Source organism: Megalops cyprinoides, chromosome 3, assembly GCF_013368585.1.
Source record: "Megalops cyprinoides isolate fMegCyp1 chromosome 3, fMegCyp1.pri, whole genome shotgun sequence".
In the NCBI taxonomy this organism is placed as follows: Eukaryota; Metazoa; Chordata; class Actinopteri; order Elopiformes; family Megalopidae; genus Megalops; species Megalops cyprinoides.
This window is the reverse complement of record NC_050585.1, coordinates 7014383-7035372: the sequence shown is the minus strand read 5'-3', so window position 1 is coordinate 7035372 and position 20990 is coordinate 7014383. Positions and strand designations below refer to the sequence as shown.

Genomic DNA, 20990 nt, shown 5'->3' with positions numbered 1-20990 from the left:
AACTACACCCATTGGACATAAAGGCACCCTTTCTGTAGTGAAAAGAATAAATCCTCCTCTCACAAATGACTCAGTCCAGCCAGTCGAAGCGACCTTGTCTTAATTACGAACAGCAAACATTACTTCCGTCTGTGGCCATTTGTCCTGAGAAACAAAATCTGCTCTGACAGTTTTCCAATCCGGCTGTATCCAAAAACTCACTGAGTGAAGGTGGTCATGGTTTAAACTGACTGATATTAGTGGGAGACCTCAGAGGACCCCAGTTCTTCCTCACGGCAAGACTTCTGAACTCATTTTGACTCATTTTTCTCTTCAGCTCACAACCATACTGCAGGCTTCCCAGGGGCAGGGTGACATCTCATAAAGGCCCTATTAGCTGACAGTGAAGTGTTATGTACTTGAAGTACCATTATTACAATATGAAGCCAATAGCAGAAATTGGTTTAGACTGCATCACATAAACATGACTGCACTTTTTTTTTTTTTTTGCCTGTTCCATCTGTCAACACTTTGCTTTGGTGTGGCGACGCACAAAATGAAATGTATTTGAAGGGATTCATCGGAATTTAGGCCAAATGTTGAATTGGCCTTTGCCAGTTAATGCTTTCTGTGTGGTCGGGTTTGTACCTTTCTATTTTGAAGTGTGTTGCATTTATGTGTAATTTTAGCATCAAATGTGTCAGTTCATTGGCTGCAAGTGCTGTAACTACCGCTGAGGTTTTGAGCTGTTTGATCAAAGCACTCAAATATTACATTTTCTATAAAAGCATGTTCTATAAATGTATGTACAAATGGCACCCAAACCTCTCCAAGGTTCTCTAAAGAATTTTGCTCATTTGATTACCATTTCAGCTTGCTATCCTGTGTGCAGTACTTACATCATGTATACATGTTGCGATCCTGGTATTCCATAGATCATTCTGGGATAGTAAGAGGCAGTGAGACACCCCGGTGTTTATTTTTTTGAAAAGAAAGATTAATCAGATATGAACAGTGTTATCATCTCAAAACATGCCACTTGAACAAAGATGGGGTTTGTGTTGCTAGTCTCCATTTTCAATCCTTGTTTTTTGTATGTTACGTATTCTTATTTACATGCAGATATCACAAGGGAACATATTCACAATGGTTTTTCAAGGTAAGAATTCAACATTTCATCTTTTAACACTTTGGCCCTAAATTTGTACTATCACACAAAATAAACAAAATTAGTTGTAGTGTGTATTTACACTGACTACCTGTAAAACAGAGGCTGACAAAAACTGGATTGGGTTAGGACAGCAAGCATCACCTTCTGTGTAGATTTCCTCTTTGTAATAGACACTGAGTTTTGCATCAGTGTATGTTTTTTTGCATTTATGGAAATGCAGCAGGAAATGGTATTATAAGTGCCAAATAAGTGCTGAGCAGAAGGAGTTGTTTGTTTTGTTTTAGCATATATTAGTCTGTTGAAGATAACTAGAAATAATTTATAATATTGTAGGATTTAGATTGAAAGCTTTCGAACGATGTGGGGTGTGCTAAGAGGTGCTTAAGACAAATAGATATAATTAGATTACAGCTTTCGGTGGTCCGGGTGAGATTGTGAGAAGGGTTGCTGTTGTTCAGAGTGAGAGCAATAAAGCATTGTAGATCACTGAGCAAAATTAGTTGGTGAGCACTGAAAGAGAGAACATACTGAATATAATTCACTATACATTCATGGACTTGTCAAAATTGATAACACTAATGTTAAATGGTGCCATTAGACAACATAACAGCTGTGGACAGGGTATGCATTTTGCAGTTGTGGGGTTTAGCATAATGGATAATTCAACCTGCAGTGGCCATTTTGAAAAAAGATGGGCAAGTGTCCAAGGGACTGAGAGGTTATTTATGATGGCAATTAAGGATAATTCAACCTCAATTTTATACACCTATGCTTACTTGTAGGCATTACTGAAGTATGAATCCACACAGGAGAGCTGTGAATTTTTTTTAGAAAGCAATAAATCAAGCTAATGTGAAATCCTTTTGTGGTTCCATTTGCAAACCAACAACAAAAGCTTTATAAAAAACCAAGAGAGTATCTTGGCTCTCTCTTTATCGGTGGATGAAACAAGCTCACATTGCATGCTGGGAACTGGAGGCAGGAGCAATGTTAAAGATCATGATAGTTGATGAAACAGAGGAAAACTAGTGTCCTGCTGTCATTTTTTCCCAAATTGCTAACATTTTTGTCATTTAAAAAGGATATTCCTCTATGAAAAGGTGGGGGTCACCTTATGATTAGAGTCACCATATGTAAAATCAATAAGGCATCTCCATTTTAAAAAGTCCATTAGTTGTCTGTTTCTAAGATTGAACATTACGTATCTTTGTATGACATCAAAAATACACCGATTTTTGTTTTTCCTGAACTCTTCACAAGACATTTACTCTACCAAATTGAATCGACTTTTTTAAAGTTGGGGTTTATTTCCATCTGTCCGCCTCACCCATCAACATGCAGGGGTTAGCAAGAGCACAGTGTTATTTTTGATGCTGTGCCACCAGTCACTCTGGCCTTAACCTGAACTTTGGCTTTGTGTATCTTCTCTCCCTCAGGCTCAAATCCTTCTAGAAGCCCCAATGGAGCAGGATGTGGAGAGCCCAGTCACTATCAGACAGCCTAAGCTGCCCAAACAAGCCCGCGAAGACCTGCCAAAGCAGCTGATCGACAAGGACAGAGCCAAAAGGAAGATCCAAAGGTACGTGCGGAAAGATGGGAAATGCAACGTTCATCACGGGAACGTGCGGGAGACCTACCGCTATCTGACGGACATCTTCACAACACTGGTGGACCTCAAGTGGAGGTTCAACCTCTTCATATTTGTCCTAGTTTACACAGTCACCTGGCTATTTTTTGGCTTCATGTGGTGGCTCATAGCTTACATCCGTGGTGACCTGGACCACATAGGAGACAACCAGTGGACTCCCTGCGTCAATAACCTCAACGGCTTTGTCTCCGCATTTCTGTTCTCCATAGAGACAGAGACTACCATCGGGTATGGCTACAGGGTGATCACCGACAAATGTCCCGAGGGTATCGTTCTCCTCTTGGTGCAGTCAGTGCTGGGGTCCATTGTGAATGCCTTCATGGTGGGCTGCATGTTCGTTAAGATCTCGCAGCCCAAGAAGCGGGCAGAGACCCTGGTGTTCTCCACCAACGCGGTCATTTCCATGCGGGACGGCCGGCTGTGCCTGATGTTCAGGGTGGGGGACCTCCGGAACTCGCACATCGTGGAGGCCTCCATCCGAGCCAAGCTGATCAAATCCAAGCAGACCAAGGAGGGGGAGTTCATACCTCTCAATCAGACGGACATAAACGTGGGCTACGACACTGGCGATGACAGGCTCTTCCTGGTGTCCCCACTCATCATCTGCCACGAGATCAACCAGCACAGCCCCTTCTGGGAGATCTCCAAGGCCCACCTGGCCAAGGAGGAGCTGGAGATCGTGGTTATTCTGGAGGGCATGGTGGAGGCAACAGGTAAGAGGCCTGGACCAAGAGGTCACTTGATCAACAAACACTGCACATTTATGACAACACAATCACATAGCCTTTCTATGCTGGGTCTTAGATAAGATCTACATAAAACTTTCTTAAGAAGTGTATAACATTTTAATATGTACTTCATAAACACTGACATAGACTCACTGTGTGCTCTATGTCATCATAGATGTTATAAGTCACATTATACAGACATATTGAATCTAAATGTCATGGTAATGACACTTATGATACAGATTTTCTTTGTATAAATGTTTACAAAGGACTTATGAAAGCTTTATACAGCCTTTATTGTGTTTATTTTCTCCTGCATGGTGTTTAGGATAAGATATCAGATATCAGTAAACTAAATAGGTAAACCAGAGTAACAAAGCAGGATTTGTTCACCCATGCGGTGTAGGCCATAAACAACAGCAGAAAGGTTTTGTGTGAAGCAAGAAGCAGACACACAGCTGGCTTACGTGAGGTCATCAGCTTCATAATAAGGTTATTGTGAGGAAAGGCAAATAGAATGAGACTTCATTATCAAGGAGAAAGGGCAGGTGCGCCCTGAGTTGTATAACCACATGTGCCTTTGTAAATATTGCCTCCAGACACTCGTGCCTGATTGCAAAAGCAGTAAAACCCTGTATCTAAGCCACAGGTGGAACACAATCCTAGATCAGGGATCAGTCATGCATTTTATCAGGTTACAGATTTCACATATGCACTGTCTGACTCGTTGCACTTAGCGTACAAACACACATGCAAACACGCACTCCACAGATAAAAGCTGCACTTTTGAATTTTCCATAGTGCTGAAGCTGTCTGTCAGTTCATGTTTGGAGCATGGAATTCTGTGAAATTCTCTGTGTCAATGGATAATTGAAATCGAGCACTCTGCCCACTTCAGTTTTGCAGCCTAATTGCTTTCAGGTACCAGATTACTTTTTTATGAGGTTACCAGCAGAGAGTTATGCTGTGATGTAGTATGGAATACAAATGATGTATCATTAAAGGAGAATACAAGGGATATTTAACCAGAGAATATACTGTAGACTCCCTGTGTGTTTCACACTACTGCATTGCTTGTCTCACAGACCATAATATCCTAAAATAACTCACTCGCAGAAAAGTCAGTGTCAGAGTACAGCAGCAATTGTTCTTTTTCAGAGATTACAAGCACTTCACAAAGTAGCAGAAACAAGGAGAACATTGCAACAGTCTGCATTGCCTTTTCAGCAACAGCAAAATAATGAGTAAACAGACTCCGGAGGTGGGAGGGGCACTTGGCAGGTCACAGCGCCTGGTGTGGGCTGTGAATTTCCATGTGAGGTTACTGAAGTAACAATAATGCAAGTGAGTCACTTTCTATCAAGAGGAGAGGACTTTCCATGGCTTCCCAGCAGAACATCAGAATAAGGCTGTTAATCGGCAGTGACTGAGAACAGCACAATCGAATTTGTCAGAGGGCTAATATGCAGACTTTGCTGCTTAATGTGTACCGGTACAGTGAATAGTTTTGAGATTAAATGAGTGTAGGATGTTTCTTTATTGGCTAAACGTGGAGCGCTCATCAATATTTAAAAATGTGCAAAATTAATCCCCAGTATCATTTTTGAAGCACACCAGGATATATGATTTTCTACATATGGGATATCACTGGGTGATGCATGAAATGCATTTGCAGTCAAGGATGAATTATTTGTTGCACATCATAATTCAGTGCATGTAGTGTGGTGTACACTCCCTTTTTGAAACGTGTTTGCAGTTGAGTCTAAACCTTTATATATTTTATTACTCCGGGTGCAGTGAGAGTGTGTCTGGTTTTGAGATACATTGCACCGCAGTTTCATAGTCATGTGCATTGTTTTCAGTATAACAGAGGAAAAAAGCAAATGACATTAGTGGCTCACGTGATAATGTGTCTATTAAGAAAAGGCACAGAAATGTGATGCCAAAGGGTCCAGCAGTGAGCCTGATCAGGAGGAATTCTTGCAGCGGCATGACATTCCCGCTTTACTTTAACCACATTCCAGCACAGACTGACAAATCGCTTTCTGTCCTAGTCAATTTCTCTCTTTCTTTCCTTTGTGTCTGATATCAGCTGATACATGCAAATTAGTCAGATGAGCTCAAAAGCAAGAACTATGCCACGTTTTGAAAGTGTGGGCTTCTTCGTCTTTTACGCTATTCTTTTTCTTCTGTAATTTTCAATTTGATTCAGCTGAGGTTGGTTTGAAGTATATCAGCACTTTGTAGATAAAAGTCAATAAAGTGCTAATGCAATTGTATTTGGTGTAAAATGTGTATTATCATCTGTACTGAACAAGTGTCTCTTGTGCCTGCAGGCGCATACAACAATAGATGTCTCAGGAAATTATGATAGGGAATCATTTAAAAATGAAAATGGAAATTGCTTGATTACTCAGTTTTCTCAGTCTCTAGCCTTAGATAACCATAAGCAAGAGGACATATTTTTCTACCAGCACTAAGCCCACAAATGGACCCTATCTCCCTCCCTCTGAGAGGGATGACCAGTGCACTGAGATAAAAAAAAAATCTAATGGCTATATGTATCATATTTTCACATTGTCTAGTAACTGGATAATATGGATGCTCAAAATAGTCTGCCCATGTCCATTAAGATATTGGACGGATGTTTGTGGTTGTTAGCTTTTTTTAAAAGGTTATTCTCTATTCGTGTCATTAGAGATATTTTTGTAAGGACATCATAATATTTTTCTTTGTGCATAGATGACGTATTTAGTGTTGAAATGACTGATTCATTTGCATAAATGCTATAGCTCTTTAAACCATTTGTGCTGCTAGATTGTGCCTACCTTTAACATGATTTTGAAGCTTCAGTAGCTGGACCCTGGAGGAAGTCTCCAGAGAAAGACATATCACAGGCTGTAAGAAGGAAAGACAAGCACAGTCACGTGTAAATCAAACACAGAAACCTTGGCTGATAGAGGAAGACCACTGATGAAAAAATGACCAATGATCTATTTGTTTTTGTAAGAAAAATGTGGGAATTATGTAAACCGGGAAAATTATGGAGTGTGGCAATATTATACAGTGCCCCAAGCAATTCAGGAAAATTCTGGAAGGTACTATGTTTGGTCCTGAGAGGTTGGTTCATAAAGATAGGGCTTAAAATAGCATTAAAGGTGAGCAAAAGGGTTTAGATGGGCTTGCTGCTGGTCCCACAGATGATTGGACCTCTGCCAACCTTGTCTTTGGTGGCAGATTTCATCATTCAACCTGACCAACATCACCCCAGACAAGACTGACGACCTTGAAGTTACTTGTATCCAGATCCACCAGGCTTACAATTCAGCTATGATATACCTTCTGTATAATCTAGGTGGTAATTTTTCAAGTGTCATGTACTAGAGTCCTGTAATGTCAGTAACCTCTCTTTAAATGTTGAAGTGATATCTGTATCTATATAATATGTAAATCTTATAGTGTGTTGACAGATACGAAGTTGGATAAGTTTATGACTGTTTCAGATGGTAAATTGCAACTCAGTGTTCGATGCCTAAGGTGCCTTAAGGGCTCAGTATTCAGTTATAATTATGGTGTGAGATTGTTCTCACAAGTGCCAGAGCCTGGCTCTGTAATTATGTTTTACCCAAGCAATGAGCAATAGAACAAACATCATTGATAATTGGAGTGTGTGTGTGTGTGTGCGTGTGTGCGTGCGTGAATGCATGCATGCATGCATGTGCATATATATGTTGTGTGTAGGTGTATATGGTTATGTGTGAATCAGGTGGTGGCACTGGGGCATGCAAGATCTGAAAGCTTAATTAAGTGCTTTTTTATTATGTCTTGATTAATTCCTATCCTCCCACATTATCTCCAACACCATCCAGAGGGAGTGGAATGAAACACCTACTGCCTAATGAAAAGGCATCCTCTCCACCGTCTCTGTGCTGTCAGTCTTGAAATACCCACATATCCACCTCCTTTTTTCTCATCCACCAATTGTGAGGGAATGATGTGACACAATGCGAAGAAAGAGAAACATGCTCTTTTAAGCTGAAAGGATTGACGTGAGATGCTTCCAATTGTCACACCAATGTCATGTGATCCAGTTTTGGCTTCCGACTGGACATAAAAATGTAAAATTATGCAGTTTTATCCAATGTTATCAGGTCTGAACACATTTTATCTTACAGTTTAGAGATGTGTAAGAAATATGAAGTATAGTAGGAAAATGGAGGCAGCTGTCTGCATGAGCACCTGACTGGTTGCTGACTCTTTGTGGGATTCTCACACTGGCTTTGATGGAAGCGGTTGGCTGATTGAGGGATGATGAGGTATGGTTAATGCGGAGTGTTGAGCATGGCCCACAGCAGCCTGCTGCGGTCAAACCACACTGCTTCCTGACACTGCGTAAAGCGGAAGAGAGAAATCCCTCGTATGTTCTAGAAAAGACTGTCGTCACGGTCCGCTGAGGCAAATTCAGCCTCGGTGCCTCGGGGTCAGAATCTCTTCCAAGAACACAGTGCGCAGGGTGTGCTATCTCAGGGGGTGTTTGTCCAGGGGCCGGGGTTGCAGTGCAGGTGCGAGCGGTGATGGAGGCTGGGTGCACTCCTTCAGGATCACGCACGCTGGCGTGTCGTCTGCACAGAGGAGAAACCGCAGCCACGCAGCCAACTGGCAGACATGCAGTACTGGCTGGACTGTAAGGGCCTCTGACAGAATGGTGTAAGGTCATTGCGGGGGTACACAGTGACTAAACAAGATGTGAAAGCACTGGAAAACGGGCTCTGGCCTTTTCACCTCAGATTGCAAAGAGACTCTTACAAATACATTTAAACGTGAAAGCACAGTTTAAAACTTATGTGACCGATATGGCACACCCAGTGCGTGCTTCCGTTTCACAATTTTTGCACGCTGTGCACGTTTCTCCCGGTTTCTTAATGCATAGTTTCGGTAAGAGAGATACAGCATTTCAAGGAGCAAGGGCTGAATTTCACATCACATCTTGCCAGTACTTTTATGGAAGAAATGGCATTCTCTTTAAGCCAGTATACCCTTGTTGGCAGTGGTTTGAGGGGTTGCCATAGCAACCATAGCTGCTGCGTGAGAACAAGCAGGGATTCATCTTTGTTAGAACCAAAGTGAGCAGGCAGGAAAGCCCACTGTCGTTATGTAAGAGGTATTATCTAAAAGGCAGGGCACACCAGCCAATGGGTATCATATTATTATTAGCCATTCGGTACCAGCAATTTCTGCAGGTGGGCGGTTGCGTCTTTTACATAGTGGACTTTATTTTATACAAGAGCTGGTGTTCTTTTATTTTGATAAAGTACTTTCCAGCATATTCTCTGCTGAGATAATGCTTTGTTGTCTGCTAGCGGGCTCATGTGTTCATGATGACTTGGAACAGCCTCAGGGCAGTGTCCCAGCCAGTTTGACCCGCAGTAATGCAGGTGTTGGGTATTACCACTGTGGATGGCTATGAGATCAACAGCAACAGAAAAATGTACCGGTGCTAAAAACGGGAAAGTACTACACAATCAAACCTGCACTATATCAGAGATGTTTGTGTCAGCTGGATTCTGTGCATTGGTGTGCCAGAGATAGACGGGCTGTTTTTCCACCCCATTACGCCTGCTGAGATACAGTAGTTTTTTGTTTGAACAAGTGCTGAGCGTGTTACTAACCTCTAATATGAAAATCAGAGAGAGATTTATATCATCACTGGGGTCAGCTGCCCGGTGCTCCTGTGTCACTACTGTGTAATTCGTTCAGCTCAGTTCAGCATAGTTCTGTTACTCATCACACACTCGCTTCACGTCCCCAGCGACCGCACCTGCTGCTTAGACTCAGGTAAAACGATGTTCCCGGGGACGATGAGAAAGGATTAAACTGCTCCGAGCCTAAAGAGTAAAATAAAGGAATGCTAATGGATTTCTGAGTTAGCTTTTATTAAGCAGACTGAAGCGGTAATTACTCAAGCCCCCCCCCCCCCCCACCCCCGCCCCGCCTGTTCAGTGTATCACCTTGTCGGGTAGATGGAAACTCACACTGTCCTGCCTGGCCCCGGGGGAAGCATGATCCGCTGTTCTGCTTTATTTGATAATGACTGTTTGCATGCGCCTGCATGTGAGAGCTGTGTAATTGTCACATTGCTGGTTCTGATTAGCACCATTGTATTGAGCGGATGTGAGAGGAACAGTGTGGAGGGTGCCAGGCAGACCGGCTGCAGGTGTGTTGGGGTGTGGTGGCTGGCGACAGAAGACAGATATAGGACGCTGAAGAGAGGGTGGGGTCCCAGAAAGAAGGACTTGGGGTTTGGTGGCATCAGGGAGAGGGATACTCTGTCACTACAGACATGTGTCATGTGACAACTACCCTTAGGTTCCTAGAATGCAAAAGAATTGCTATATCACTAAGCAACAAGGCCTTGTCTCTCCTTCAGGAAAATTAAATAAATAAATAAAAGCACACTTGATTACACACATTTCGTGAGCAGCAAAAGAACAAGTCACGTCACATCGAGTCATCGTCAATGTCAAGCTATTGCCTTTATCATGTATCATCTTGCCTTGTCATACAAGCACTACTGTAGCTCCTGGATGCCCATGACGATGGTGCCCTCTCCACCCCCCTCCAGTTGAGAGATTTTTACAGGCCTGCAGTGAGAATGGTTTACATAGGGACATGCAAGGGGACAGGGACTGCCCATGGCCTGTCTCTGCTGACCCATTCCTGAGGCTTTCTCTCTGTCAGTGCTCATGCAGGACCACGGCATGTTTCCCGACTGCATGACGGGCTTGCTCGTGCGTCCCTGCAAGCAGCATATGTGCCAGTCCGCGTGTGCACAGTACATTATTCATCCCAGGGCAGAGACTCGCATGTAGCCTTGCACACTAAGAAAGCAGGTTGCAGAGTGATGTTCTCTCAGCATGGGAGTCGGATTCAATATTTCATGAGAGCTGAGAGGTTCTCTCACTGGAGGCCCCGAAGGATACACGCCAATAGGAAAGAGCCATAAGCCACGCAGTAAGCCATCCTGCAGACCAGAAGAGCTACGGGCATTTCTATTGGCCATCCGATTGTGCAGGCCAATTGTGAAGACCCATTGGCTGTTCTACAGGCCATGCTGGAGCCCAATGAGAAAGCGCTAGGGGCCATTTTATAGGCCATGCAGAGATCCAATGGGAAAGATGTAATTTAATGCTCAAGGCTGAAGGATGTGTTCAGGCAGCCATTTCTGCTGTGCCCCTGGGCTGACACACTAGAGTTATGGGGAAGTTTGACCGGAGCCTGCTGGAGGCTGATAACAGACGCAGTTTGAAACATAAACGCCAAGCTCAAAGATGTATGGTCTCACAATTTTACTTCTGCAGTGGTTTTCATCTCAGAGAGAGAGAAGCCCGAGCACAACAGTGTATAAATCCATGACCAGGAATCAGCTCCCCCGAGGAACTTTCAAAAGTGTGAAAAAAGTACATTAACAGGGCCGCACGGAGCCCTGAGCTGTATCTCACAGTGTTGTTGTGTACAGTCGCATTCAGACAGGACGCAGTGATGTCATAGTGGACTGCAGTTTTATGATTTGACACAGACACACAAGTTGGTTGGGAAGAATGGATAATGCCTCACTCCCCAGTTATAATCTATGCCATTTGCACAGACCAACCCTGCCAAAGCTATCTGAAGCACATTAAAAGATGTCATTCAGTGTTCATTGTATTGTAATTGGTATATTGACTGAGAAGCTGCTCACAGAAACCAGTTTATCTCTTGTATTCCAATCAAATAAACGAGCAGAAAGAGAGACGTCCACAGAGTTGCTTTATGAATATCCATTGCTCACCAACTGGTCCATAATTTTGCTCTCTATTGATTCTTTGTCTCTTGAGTTTGACCTGTAAAGCAAAGTGTAAGTTGCTCTGTGTTTTGCAGGAGCTCTCTTTCCTGAGAGCAGCCTAGGCCCCTCAGCACTGCTGCACATACTGTGCCAGCATTCTGTCAGCACTGATGTTACTGACCACCTCAGGACTGCTGAACGTTGGAGCAACAATCTGTGAACTCTTGTGCCTTATTTAAAATACTCTGTTATGTTCAGCGGTGCATAAAATTCAGGGCAGGAGTGATAATGAGTGTGTGTTGGTGTGTGTGTTCGAGAGGGAGAGGGAGTGTGAAGGGGCAGGGAGAGAGAAAATGTGTGTGTGTGTGAAAGAGAGAATGAAGGGGGCAGGGAGAGAGGAAGAGAGTGTGTGTGTGTGTGTGTGTGTGTGTGAAAGAGTGTATTGTACGCGTGAGGAAAAGAACCTGAGGGCACATGGGTGAGATCAGAATGTAAAACACACTCTGCTGCTGCACAGGTGGTCCCCACCAGGCCTGGCTCATCAATCACAGCACCACTGATCCTCTCTCATCACAGGGGGCACTGGACAATCCCAGCGCCGGCAGGGATGCAGTTGGGTTTTATCTGGGACATTAGAGCTCCACTGCTCATTACCCAAGGGTCAGATGTCTGGCCGTCTGCCACCGACTGTCAGGTCATTGCTGGGTGGTAAGCTGAAATGGGACCTGCAGGTAAATCAGCACTGGAGAAGGGGCTGCTTTACAAAGATTGAGTTAAAGCTTTCTCAAGCAGCTCTGTCCACATCATCTATACCATCGCACCAAGGGGCTGGCTATTCTCCCTCTGCTAGCGTGCTTTTGACACAGTGCCCTCTACAAAAAAGGAACTTACCGTTTCAATATGTGGCTGCACATGGCTCGGGGCCAGTCTGCTGTTCAGGGTGGCATTCATTTCAATGTAATACACATTCGGTAAATATGTGGTGTCATTCTTCAGACGACTCACACTACCTGAGAGTAGTTTTAAAACAAGAATAACAAAAATGATTTGTTTCAATTCACTCATTCAGTCAGGATGTATGTACCCATTGTCTGCCTGTGCAGACGTGCCCAGGGCAGGCGACAAGGTGTCTCCAGGCATTTCCCCCTGGAGGGCTCTGCAGTCTCATGGTGCCATACCTTGAAGCCCCCTGCCAGGGACTGGCATTCCAGCCTGGCCCTGTCTGTAAAGCAGCAGTTATATAAACATGCTCGGGTTGGACTGTGTGGGTGTCTGCCTCTTCTATCTACCTCTGGGCTGTTGGTGTTATTTTAAATCCCTGTTTTGAAGACTGAGTGTTTTCAGCATTTTGCTAGGAGGCCTCTCTATAAAGCATGTTAGACAGTAATCAGCTGCTCGGTCACCAACTATAACAGGGCTTCAGTTAATAATGTCCTCCTCTTGTGGCGGCCTTCTCATTGCACAAGCAAAACCCGTCTCCTAAGTTCTGATGGGCACAAATCAGCTATAAAAACCCTACACCTTGAAAATGGAAAATAATTACATTACAAATAATGTCCTCTTTGCTGTTCAATAATTAAAGTGTCAGGGCACAGGCAGAAACGCAGACCAGGCATATTCAGGTTCCAAGCGGTTTATTCAGAATCGCAGGGCAAGTTCATGGTGGCAGAACAGGCAGGGTCAAAAACCGGGAAGGCAGCCCGAGGCAGAGCAAACAAGGAGCAGGGATGAAAACAGGAACAGGCTGGGTCAAAACCAGGCAGGCAGGCAGATCAGGCAACCAAGGCAGGCAGTCAGGCAGGAGACAGCACGGGATCAGCAACACGAGTGATCAGGCAGGTACACAACAGAGAAGACACTGAGACAAACTGGCAACAAGACAGAGACAAGCAGGGTATATAAAGGGCTGGGCTGATGAGGAGATGGGATGCAGGTGGGCAGGCAGGCAGGTGGAGGTGATCTGGAAATCAGGTGGGCGGGGACAGGGCGGAGAGCGGGGCAGGGCTGGAACACATGGGAACTGTAAACAAAAGCACATGGATGACACCGACAGGAGAAACACAAAAACAACAGCTAGGGGGCCGAAGCACTGACATGAAGGGCTTTAGCTCGTTGAAACATAATGTTAGGATATGAATTATGTCTTCTTGGTAGAGTTTCCCAATACACATTGTCATGCAGTTCATGTATATTTGATTCCAGTTACATTTCATGCAGTGAGGAGCTGGCCCGCTCCCTGGTGTGTTCCTGTGGAGCTTGAGTGAGGCTGCAGGGGAAGGGGGTGGGATGTCCTGGGGCAACAGCCCCCACCCCCACTACATTCACATCAAAATTATAGCTCATACAAGGAGCCAAACCCCTTACTTATCCCACTCTTTATATTACATTACATTATTTATGTTAACCATGGCTGTTCACAGTGCTTTCAGTTATATATCCAGTACATTCGGTAAGGCATTCATGCAGTTGGACTACAGCTGGAGAAATTGAGGTAGTAACTTGGTCAGAGACATGACAGCAGCAGTCTGTGTGGGATTCAAACCTGAGACACTAAACACCTTTAAGAAAGGATAGCTCCTTTAAAAACCTGCTGGAAGTTGGCCACGGAGGACTGGAGGAACCAAGAATATGGAATATGAATATGAATATGAAATGTGATCGAATGGTGCTTCTCAAAACCTAAACATATGAAGTCGGCTTCCTCTATGTGGATTTGTAACTATACAATATGCAGGTGGTGCAACAGTGTGGAACGGTGGTCTCAGTACATGTGACCACAGGCCAGTGGTTTCATGTCCCAGGAGGAAAAGTGGTGTTTTACCCTGAAGCAAGACACCACATTGCTCCTGTAAGACACCAGCTGTTCAGCTGGGCATCAAAATTTGATGTTGTATGCATCCAAATGAGTAAATGGTTATAAGGAGTGGGGGCCAGTGTGCTACAAATAGATGAAGCAGAAAAACTGACCTTAAAAATTGTAATTGTCCCAAATTGTTTTTTTTTTCTTTTTCAATTAACAAGCTTGCCAGTTTTATGAAGGATTGACTGAGATTTGATTACAGTAACTACTTTTAATCTAAATTAAATCTAATTCAGATCTCATTCTTCCCATGATAACCACATGTGAGGTGCAGAGAGGCAGGTATACTGTACCTTATAGTTGCAATTAAGTAAAATGAATCTGCAGTTAATGGCTGATCTGTACAGTATTTAGCATGCTTCTTAATTGTACAAAACTATCAAAAAACAGGTTGGGGACAGTTACAGTACCAAACTACCTCACGTATTTGAAACTCACTGGCCTTCACTAGTTATAACTAGACACTTGCTCAATTGTAGTGCAGTTTAACATCTGAAAAAGGTCTGTCCAATCACAAATAGGACACTTTCTGGTTGCCCATAACCAGAGGTGGACTCCCCGGCTTCAGAAAGTAAAAGTCCTGCCACGTATTTGTTCCACCCATGCACTACACCAGCTGAATTTAATTAGCACAACTCTTCAGCCAGGTAGAGGAGCTAATTAGTGAAAACACCTTGTTTAGTGAATGTCTAGAACAAATACATGGTAGGACTTTTACTTTCTGAAGCCAGGGTGTCCACCTCTGCCCATAACATATAACAAGTGTAGAGCATAACACAGGTACCCATACCATTATTTGTTAAAAGGTAGCATCATCTTGTGCAGTTGTTTGTTACCATTGTGCTAGTTGTCTGAGATGGGGAAACCTGTCTGAAATACATGCAGTTCTGTCTTCCTCTCACTTTTTCTTGCAGAGTTCAGGGTTGCAGCTTGTGCAATTACATGCTCTCTCCTGCATCTAGGGACTTCATTAAGTAGTGTGAAGTCCAAACAAAAAAAGTGGGGCTTGACTTAGGCCAAAACCACACACAACCCTTAAAACGGTTCAGCATTTTTAGCTGTTGCTGATGTAACGGGTGGTCTCTTGCGTTGTGTTTTTAATATGATGTTACGTGGGTCGGCAAGCGAGCGGGTTTCGAACCGAGGTTCTTACTGCTCGCTGCCAACCCCTTAAAGCCAGCGTCGTTGCCAGTTGAGCTAAAGGCAAATTGCCCTTAGCCTGTCGGCGACAACGCTACTTAACCAGGTCTCAGGGGGAGTGACGTAGCCGCTGCAACCACTCGGCTACCTGCTACCCGCTACCTAAGGCTTTACGCAGGACTCACACGAGCTAATCACTTCAGCTCCGCTACACTGACTCTAGATGTTATACAGCTATAGGCTGGTACACGTTGTGTCAAGCCATTTTTAAGCCAGGGCATTTCATCTCTTGCAATGCTTTTCATTTGACTTTTCATATTAGCAATTTTATGTTATGCCTGATAGCTGTGTAACCGACACAGCAAAATTAAAGGTAATTGGCCTTATTTTCAGTATCACATAAAGGAATTAAGGAAGGAACTAACATGTTAATATGTACAATAACTCTGACTTATTACACTAAGTTACATTAACTTTAATTGTACAGGAAGTATTGCAAGTTTTGCTAATTTTGCAAAAATAGACAGTTAAGTAGGTCATTAGCAATAACTGTGACCTGCCTTAGGTCTTTCTCTTTACATAGTAATTCATTTTGCATTCTTCCATTTTTATGCAACCTTTAATGCACTGTAGCATTAACAGAAACATGAAACATGAAAACATGCTCAGAAACATGCTCATTGTAAAGAAACATGCTCATTGTAAAGCACTCACCTCTCAGTGACTTTTGATCCTTTTAGTAGTGAGGTCATTCTAACAGTATGTTTTTGCCTAAAGAAGAACTGCCTTCAAGTCAGACGGAGACCAATGATGACAGTTTAAATCAAGGAGTTAATCAATCTCCTTCACCAGGTATTTCCTTTCCACAGAGTACTGGTGGATCAAGCCACACTCAACCAATATAACAATAACAGCAAGCCATTCTTCTTCTTCTTCCGCTTTTTGCATTACTCAGTTCGTGGCATTTTTAATGTTTCAGTTTTGGGTAACCACAGCTGTGCCACACACCATTTGGTTTACATTGTGTGAGAACTATTGAATTAAACCATTACTTTTCAGAATAAATCTAAATGCATTTTTGTTGGCTGAGGCTCCCTCACTAAGGAAAACTGAAACAGAATTGTGCGACTTCCTCACTCTGCAAGGGACTGATCACAAGTTTACTTACTGAGTATTACAATACTCTGTGGTTTCTTGGTCCTGTGGCTTCTATTTGTTCGCCTATTTTATTTCCCATCATTTTCCACCTGGGTCCAATAAAGTGTGGCGCATATGCACAGGGGAACTGTACAAAATGTGTTTGTATTTCATCTGACATGGCCACCTGCTGCCTCAGTCTATCACATCACACCATTCCATTGGGAACAGTTAAAATGCTTAGTTTAAGACTTCGTTTAAACAAAATGGCATTGTCCTCCCAAGCCACATGAACTCTGTACTGCAGCCCATTAGCCATGATAGGAGCTTAGGAATTATGAGAGCATGTTTTGGAAAGTTGTCCACCATTCTACACACTCACCTCCATTAGCTCAACAAGATGGGCCATGTCATTAGCATGAAATATGCGGCATGCAGATGATTTATATTTCAGCTTAAACCTATTTGCTTCATCTCTATTTCAGTTTGAAGTTCCAGGCTGTGACTGGAATGACCTGAGTAGACAGTTTCACGGTGGCAAAATGGAATGAATTTGGAGACTCTGTAATGCCTTTTCAAACACCAAGTCCATACAGATCACTATGAACCATTGTGACATTCAGTAATAAGTTTCTATCACGAGGTGCAAATTGTTTGCAGGGTTAGGCAAATGTGCCGGATTCCCTTGGGTATTCCTGTTAAAGATGGCTCAGTTAGAAGATAATGACTATTATGAAAACTTTCAAATTAATAGTGTGTCAAGACAGGAACTGAAGCTGTGCCATTCCCACCGTTCTGCATATTGCATATTAGTCCCCATTGAAACCTGGCTGATTAGAGTCAGATTGCACACCAGCATTAGAATTCAACTTCATCATCTCAGACGTCAAGATGTTTCAAATCTGATGTTATTCGAATATAATAAGAATCTGTGGTTATTGCATGTCTGTGATAAAAGTAATAAAATATCTTTAAGCTGCATGGTGATTTAAATGAAGTAGTCCCATAAGTACACATCTAGAGAGCAATTACATCAGGTGTTGATTCATTTCATGCATTTTTGATTGGTACTGTATGCACAGTTTGCACAGCATGTCACCATTTCACTGTCATTTCCTGAATTCTCAGCCCAATTCTCTCAATCAGGCTGCAGTCTGGGGTGTTCAGAGGGAACAGTGGCCTCTGGCCGCCATGTTTGATCAGAATTATTGTAACAAATTATCCAAAGGGTAACAAGCAGTGTAATTTTAAACAGAAAACACCGGTGTGATTCAAACCCTGCTAAAGACAATTAGGTCATGCAACCCTAATAACAACCTTGTACTTTCTGATAGTACATGATAACAATGATTTTATGTGGTTTTAGGTTTATGGATTATGGTAGGTGTCTCCCATTTACAACAGGAAGACCCCCACCCAATCAGTAATAGGTAACAGTGCAGTAATGTTCATGTTGCATGACTGATAATAAATGGCACCAATCTGAGATGCCAAGGGTTTCCTCACCAGGGGCCCTTGAGTTTCATACTCAGACAGGTCATAAACATAAAAATGGTTTTATTTATTTGCAGAATTGTTCATAATTTGTAATATTGAATTTGGCTCTTAATGTGATGCTTGTACTTGTTTTAGTTTCTTTTTGGATTAACTGCTTCAGATACCAAAAAAGACAAGTGTCAATTACAGGATCAAACTGCATGTCCTCAGTGGGCCGGTTCTCAAGGGTCTCTCCCCTCTTGTTTAGATGATAAATATGAGCAACGCCCCACTGGCTGACATGTGCACACTGATATTCTTTGGATTTACATTATGCACTGCTTTGCATTCAGGGACTCATTCTGTGCCCACTGTCAGTGATTTACACCCTATCTCTCTGAAAGGGCTTGCGTATATTTAAGGTATGAGGTTTACATAGTGGAATAATACATTGAAAGGAAGCAGTGCATAACCAAAGACAAGGTTGAAATATGTGTTTATTCAGCCTTGTGAAACCACATAAAACACTGTGAATTAAGCGGCAATAAATACCACCAGTGCCTCCGTTCACCAGAAGCGGTTGGGACAGTGTTTACACGATTCACCCTGAGCACTACACAGGAGAAAACAAAGCTGAATGCCTGGAGATGCTGTAGCATCTGCAGGTTCATGTTCAGCCGAGCGATTGCATAATCGATGCTATGCTACATATCACTTGCAAACTGCATTAGCTGTTAGCATGTTATGGATGACAGGGCACATAAGACCTTTGTTCTGCTTCTGCCCGCTCCGCAGGAATGACCTGCCAGGCCAGGAGCTCCTACGTGACGAGCGAGATCAAGTGGGGCTACCGCTTCACGCCGGTGCTGACGCTGGAGGACGGCTTCTACGAGGTGGACTACAACAGCTTCCACGAGGTGTACGAGACCAACACGCCCACCTGCAGCGCGCGGGAGCTGGCGGAGATGACATCCCGTGCGCGCCTGCCCCTCACCTGGTCAGTGGCAAGCAAGCTCAACCAGCAGGTGGCACCGGAAACCGAGAAGGAGCAGCAGGAAAAGAGCGGCCATGACGGTGAGGACCAGACAGAGAGGAACGGAGACATCGCCAATGTGGAGAACGAGTCCAAAGTATAGGCGGAACGGTGGGGCGGCCAGTGAGGTCTTTCCTCACATTGTCTCTCAGTACAATGGACCTGTGTGCAGGGAGAAGGGGGAGGAGCCCTGGAAGTTAGGTCCAATAGAAGAAGCAGAACGCCCAGGTTCTGCAACGCTAAGAGCATCAGATCATTGCCCCACAGAATGCGGAAACAGCCACCATGGGACATGAAAGCTGGGGCAATCGCATGTTTTGGAAACAACATTTTTTCTTAAAGATAAGAATTGATATAATTTTCTGTTTTTTTTTAATTCAAAGATTTAACCTATATAAATATAAATATATATTCTAGGGCATTTGCATTTGTATTTTTTGTATATACTTCAATACTTGTACCTAGCCAATGACAGTGGGGTTCTGTTGCAGATGTGTGAATATTTGACAGAAGGTCGTTTGATACAAAGTCAGGTAGACAAGGGCAAAAGAATCAGTTCTGTACATATGCCTTACATAATAAGCTTTCTTTACTTTAGGGTTTTTAAAAAAGATAAGCATGTACAAAAATCTTCTGTTGTTAAATTATTCTATATAATGTACATAAAGATAATGTAAGTAGTCATAGACAAGACAAAATAATTCTCTTCAATACTGGATGCAAAAACTATAGAGTAGATTCTGGGATCTGGACCCAGTTTGTGGAGGTGCATCTGACCCTGGCTGTGCATGTTTGCTCCACACTACACCAAGTCTCGTGACCCCTTGCCTATAATCGTCAAGATGTTAAATGGCTTCATTACCGAATACCGTTCCTCCCTTTTTTCCCCCCAGTGTCTCTCGACTCCTGTGTGTTCATCTGCTTTGTGCAAGGCCCTTTAAATTAAGAGCGATGCCTGGGAGAAGTGAACTAAAGTGGGGTTTTTTTTTCTACTGCTGGCCACAGGTGCTGGGAGCGTTTGTCTGTCCCTGATGATTCGCCCTTTGTTGTTATTGTTAGCGTTGTCTGAGCGGCTTTTAACGCGGCCATTGAGGAAATGATCTGCCAAAGTGAGGACTGCCATGCAGCCGATTATGAAGACGGTGTTCTATTTTTACCCCAAGCAGAACATAAAACCGACAGCACAGAGGAAAAAAAAAACATAAGCAACAAAATGGCTGTTTCCCATTAATATTGTGCTTTGTTCAGCATAATCACAGTAGGCGTGGTTTTAGCACAGGGGAGACCTCTAAGGCCTTTCACCACGAACATGAGGGACATTGACACCTGACTATAAACCCTTTAATGTCCCTCTGTGTGATTGGCAAACAGGTGTTCAGTAATGCAAACAAGGCCATGTTGCTCAGCTGTCAAAGAAACGTTGCTCACGAATTGCACCACCTGCTGGACACTTGCAGAAGTGACTTAACTCTCCAGTTAGTTCCACCACAACATCACATAAGCATGGGACAGCTGGGGTGTAGGCTATAAAATTTATTTAAAAAGAAACACTCAATATGTGTGAGCTATGGAGAGGAGAGATGCGTGGCTTCTCCAGAGGACAGGCTCAGCAGGCTGGAGCATCTACAGCTGTGGTCTCTCCCCAAGCCTCTACTTCAGTTGCACTGACCACCAAACAGAATTTACCAAACTGGGTACCCTTACCAATCTTTTACCTATTGGGGCATATCCCAGTAAGTCCAGCGAGCACCAACAGTCATGAAACAAACAGCTTACTGTAATGAGTCTTGAGTTTTAGAATCGCATGGGGTTTACAGCCTGCTCAGTGGAAATTAACATCTGTTCATTAAGCCTGAACACAGAGGACTGTTGACAGCTGAATTATGCGTGTTATTGGATAAGTATTAAGAAAATACTTGTTTGCAAATGGGCTGTCATAGCTGTAAGGAGCTGTCAGCACGTGTCCCTTGAAGAAGGACAATGTCTCCCGGGGATC

General features: G+C 43.4%; 1 protein-coding gene across 1 annotated transcript in view; it reads left to right on the top strand.

Annotated features, from left to right (window-relative positions):
* kcnj6 (potassium inwardly rectifying channel subfamily J member 6) overlaps positions 1 to 19293 on the top strand; it is a 49420-nt gene extending 30127 nt beyond the window's left edge. Inside the window, exons 2-3 of the mRNA XM_036524003.1 lie at positions 2587 to 3511; positions 18757 to 19293. Coding sequence (XP_036379896.1) covers positions 2611 to 3511; positions 18757 to 19097 — 1242 coding nt within the window. The 5' untranslated portion in view covers positions 2587 to 2610 and the 3' untranslated portion in view covers positions 19098 to 19293. The remainder of the gene's footprint in view (positions 1 to 2586; positions 3512 to 18756) is intronic.
* Positions 19294 to 20990: the final 1697 nt, after the last annotated feature.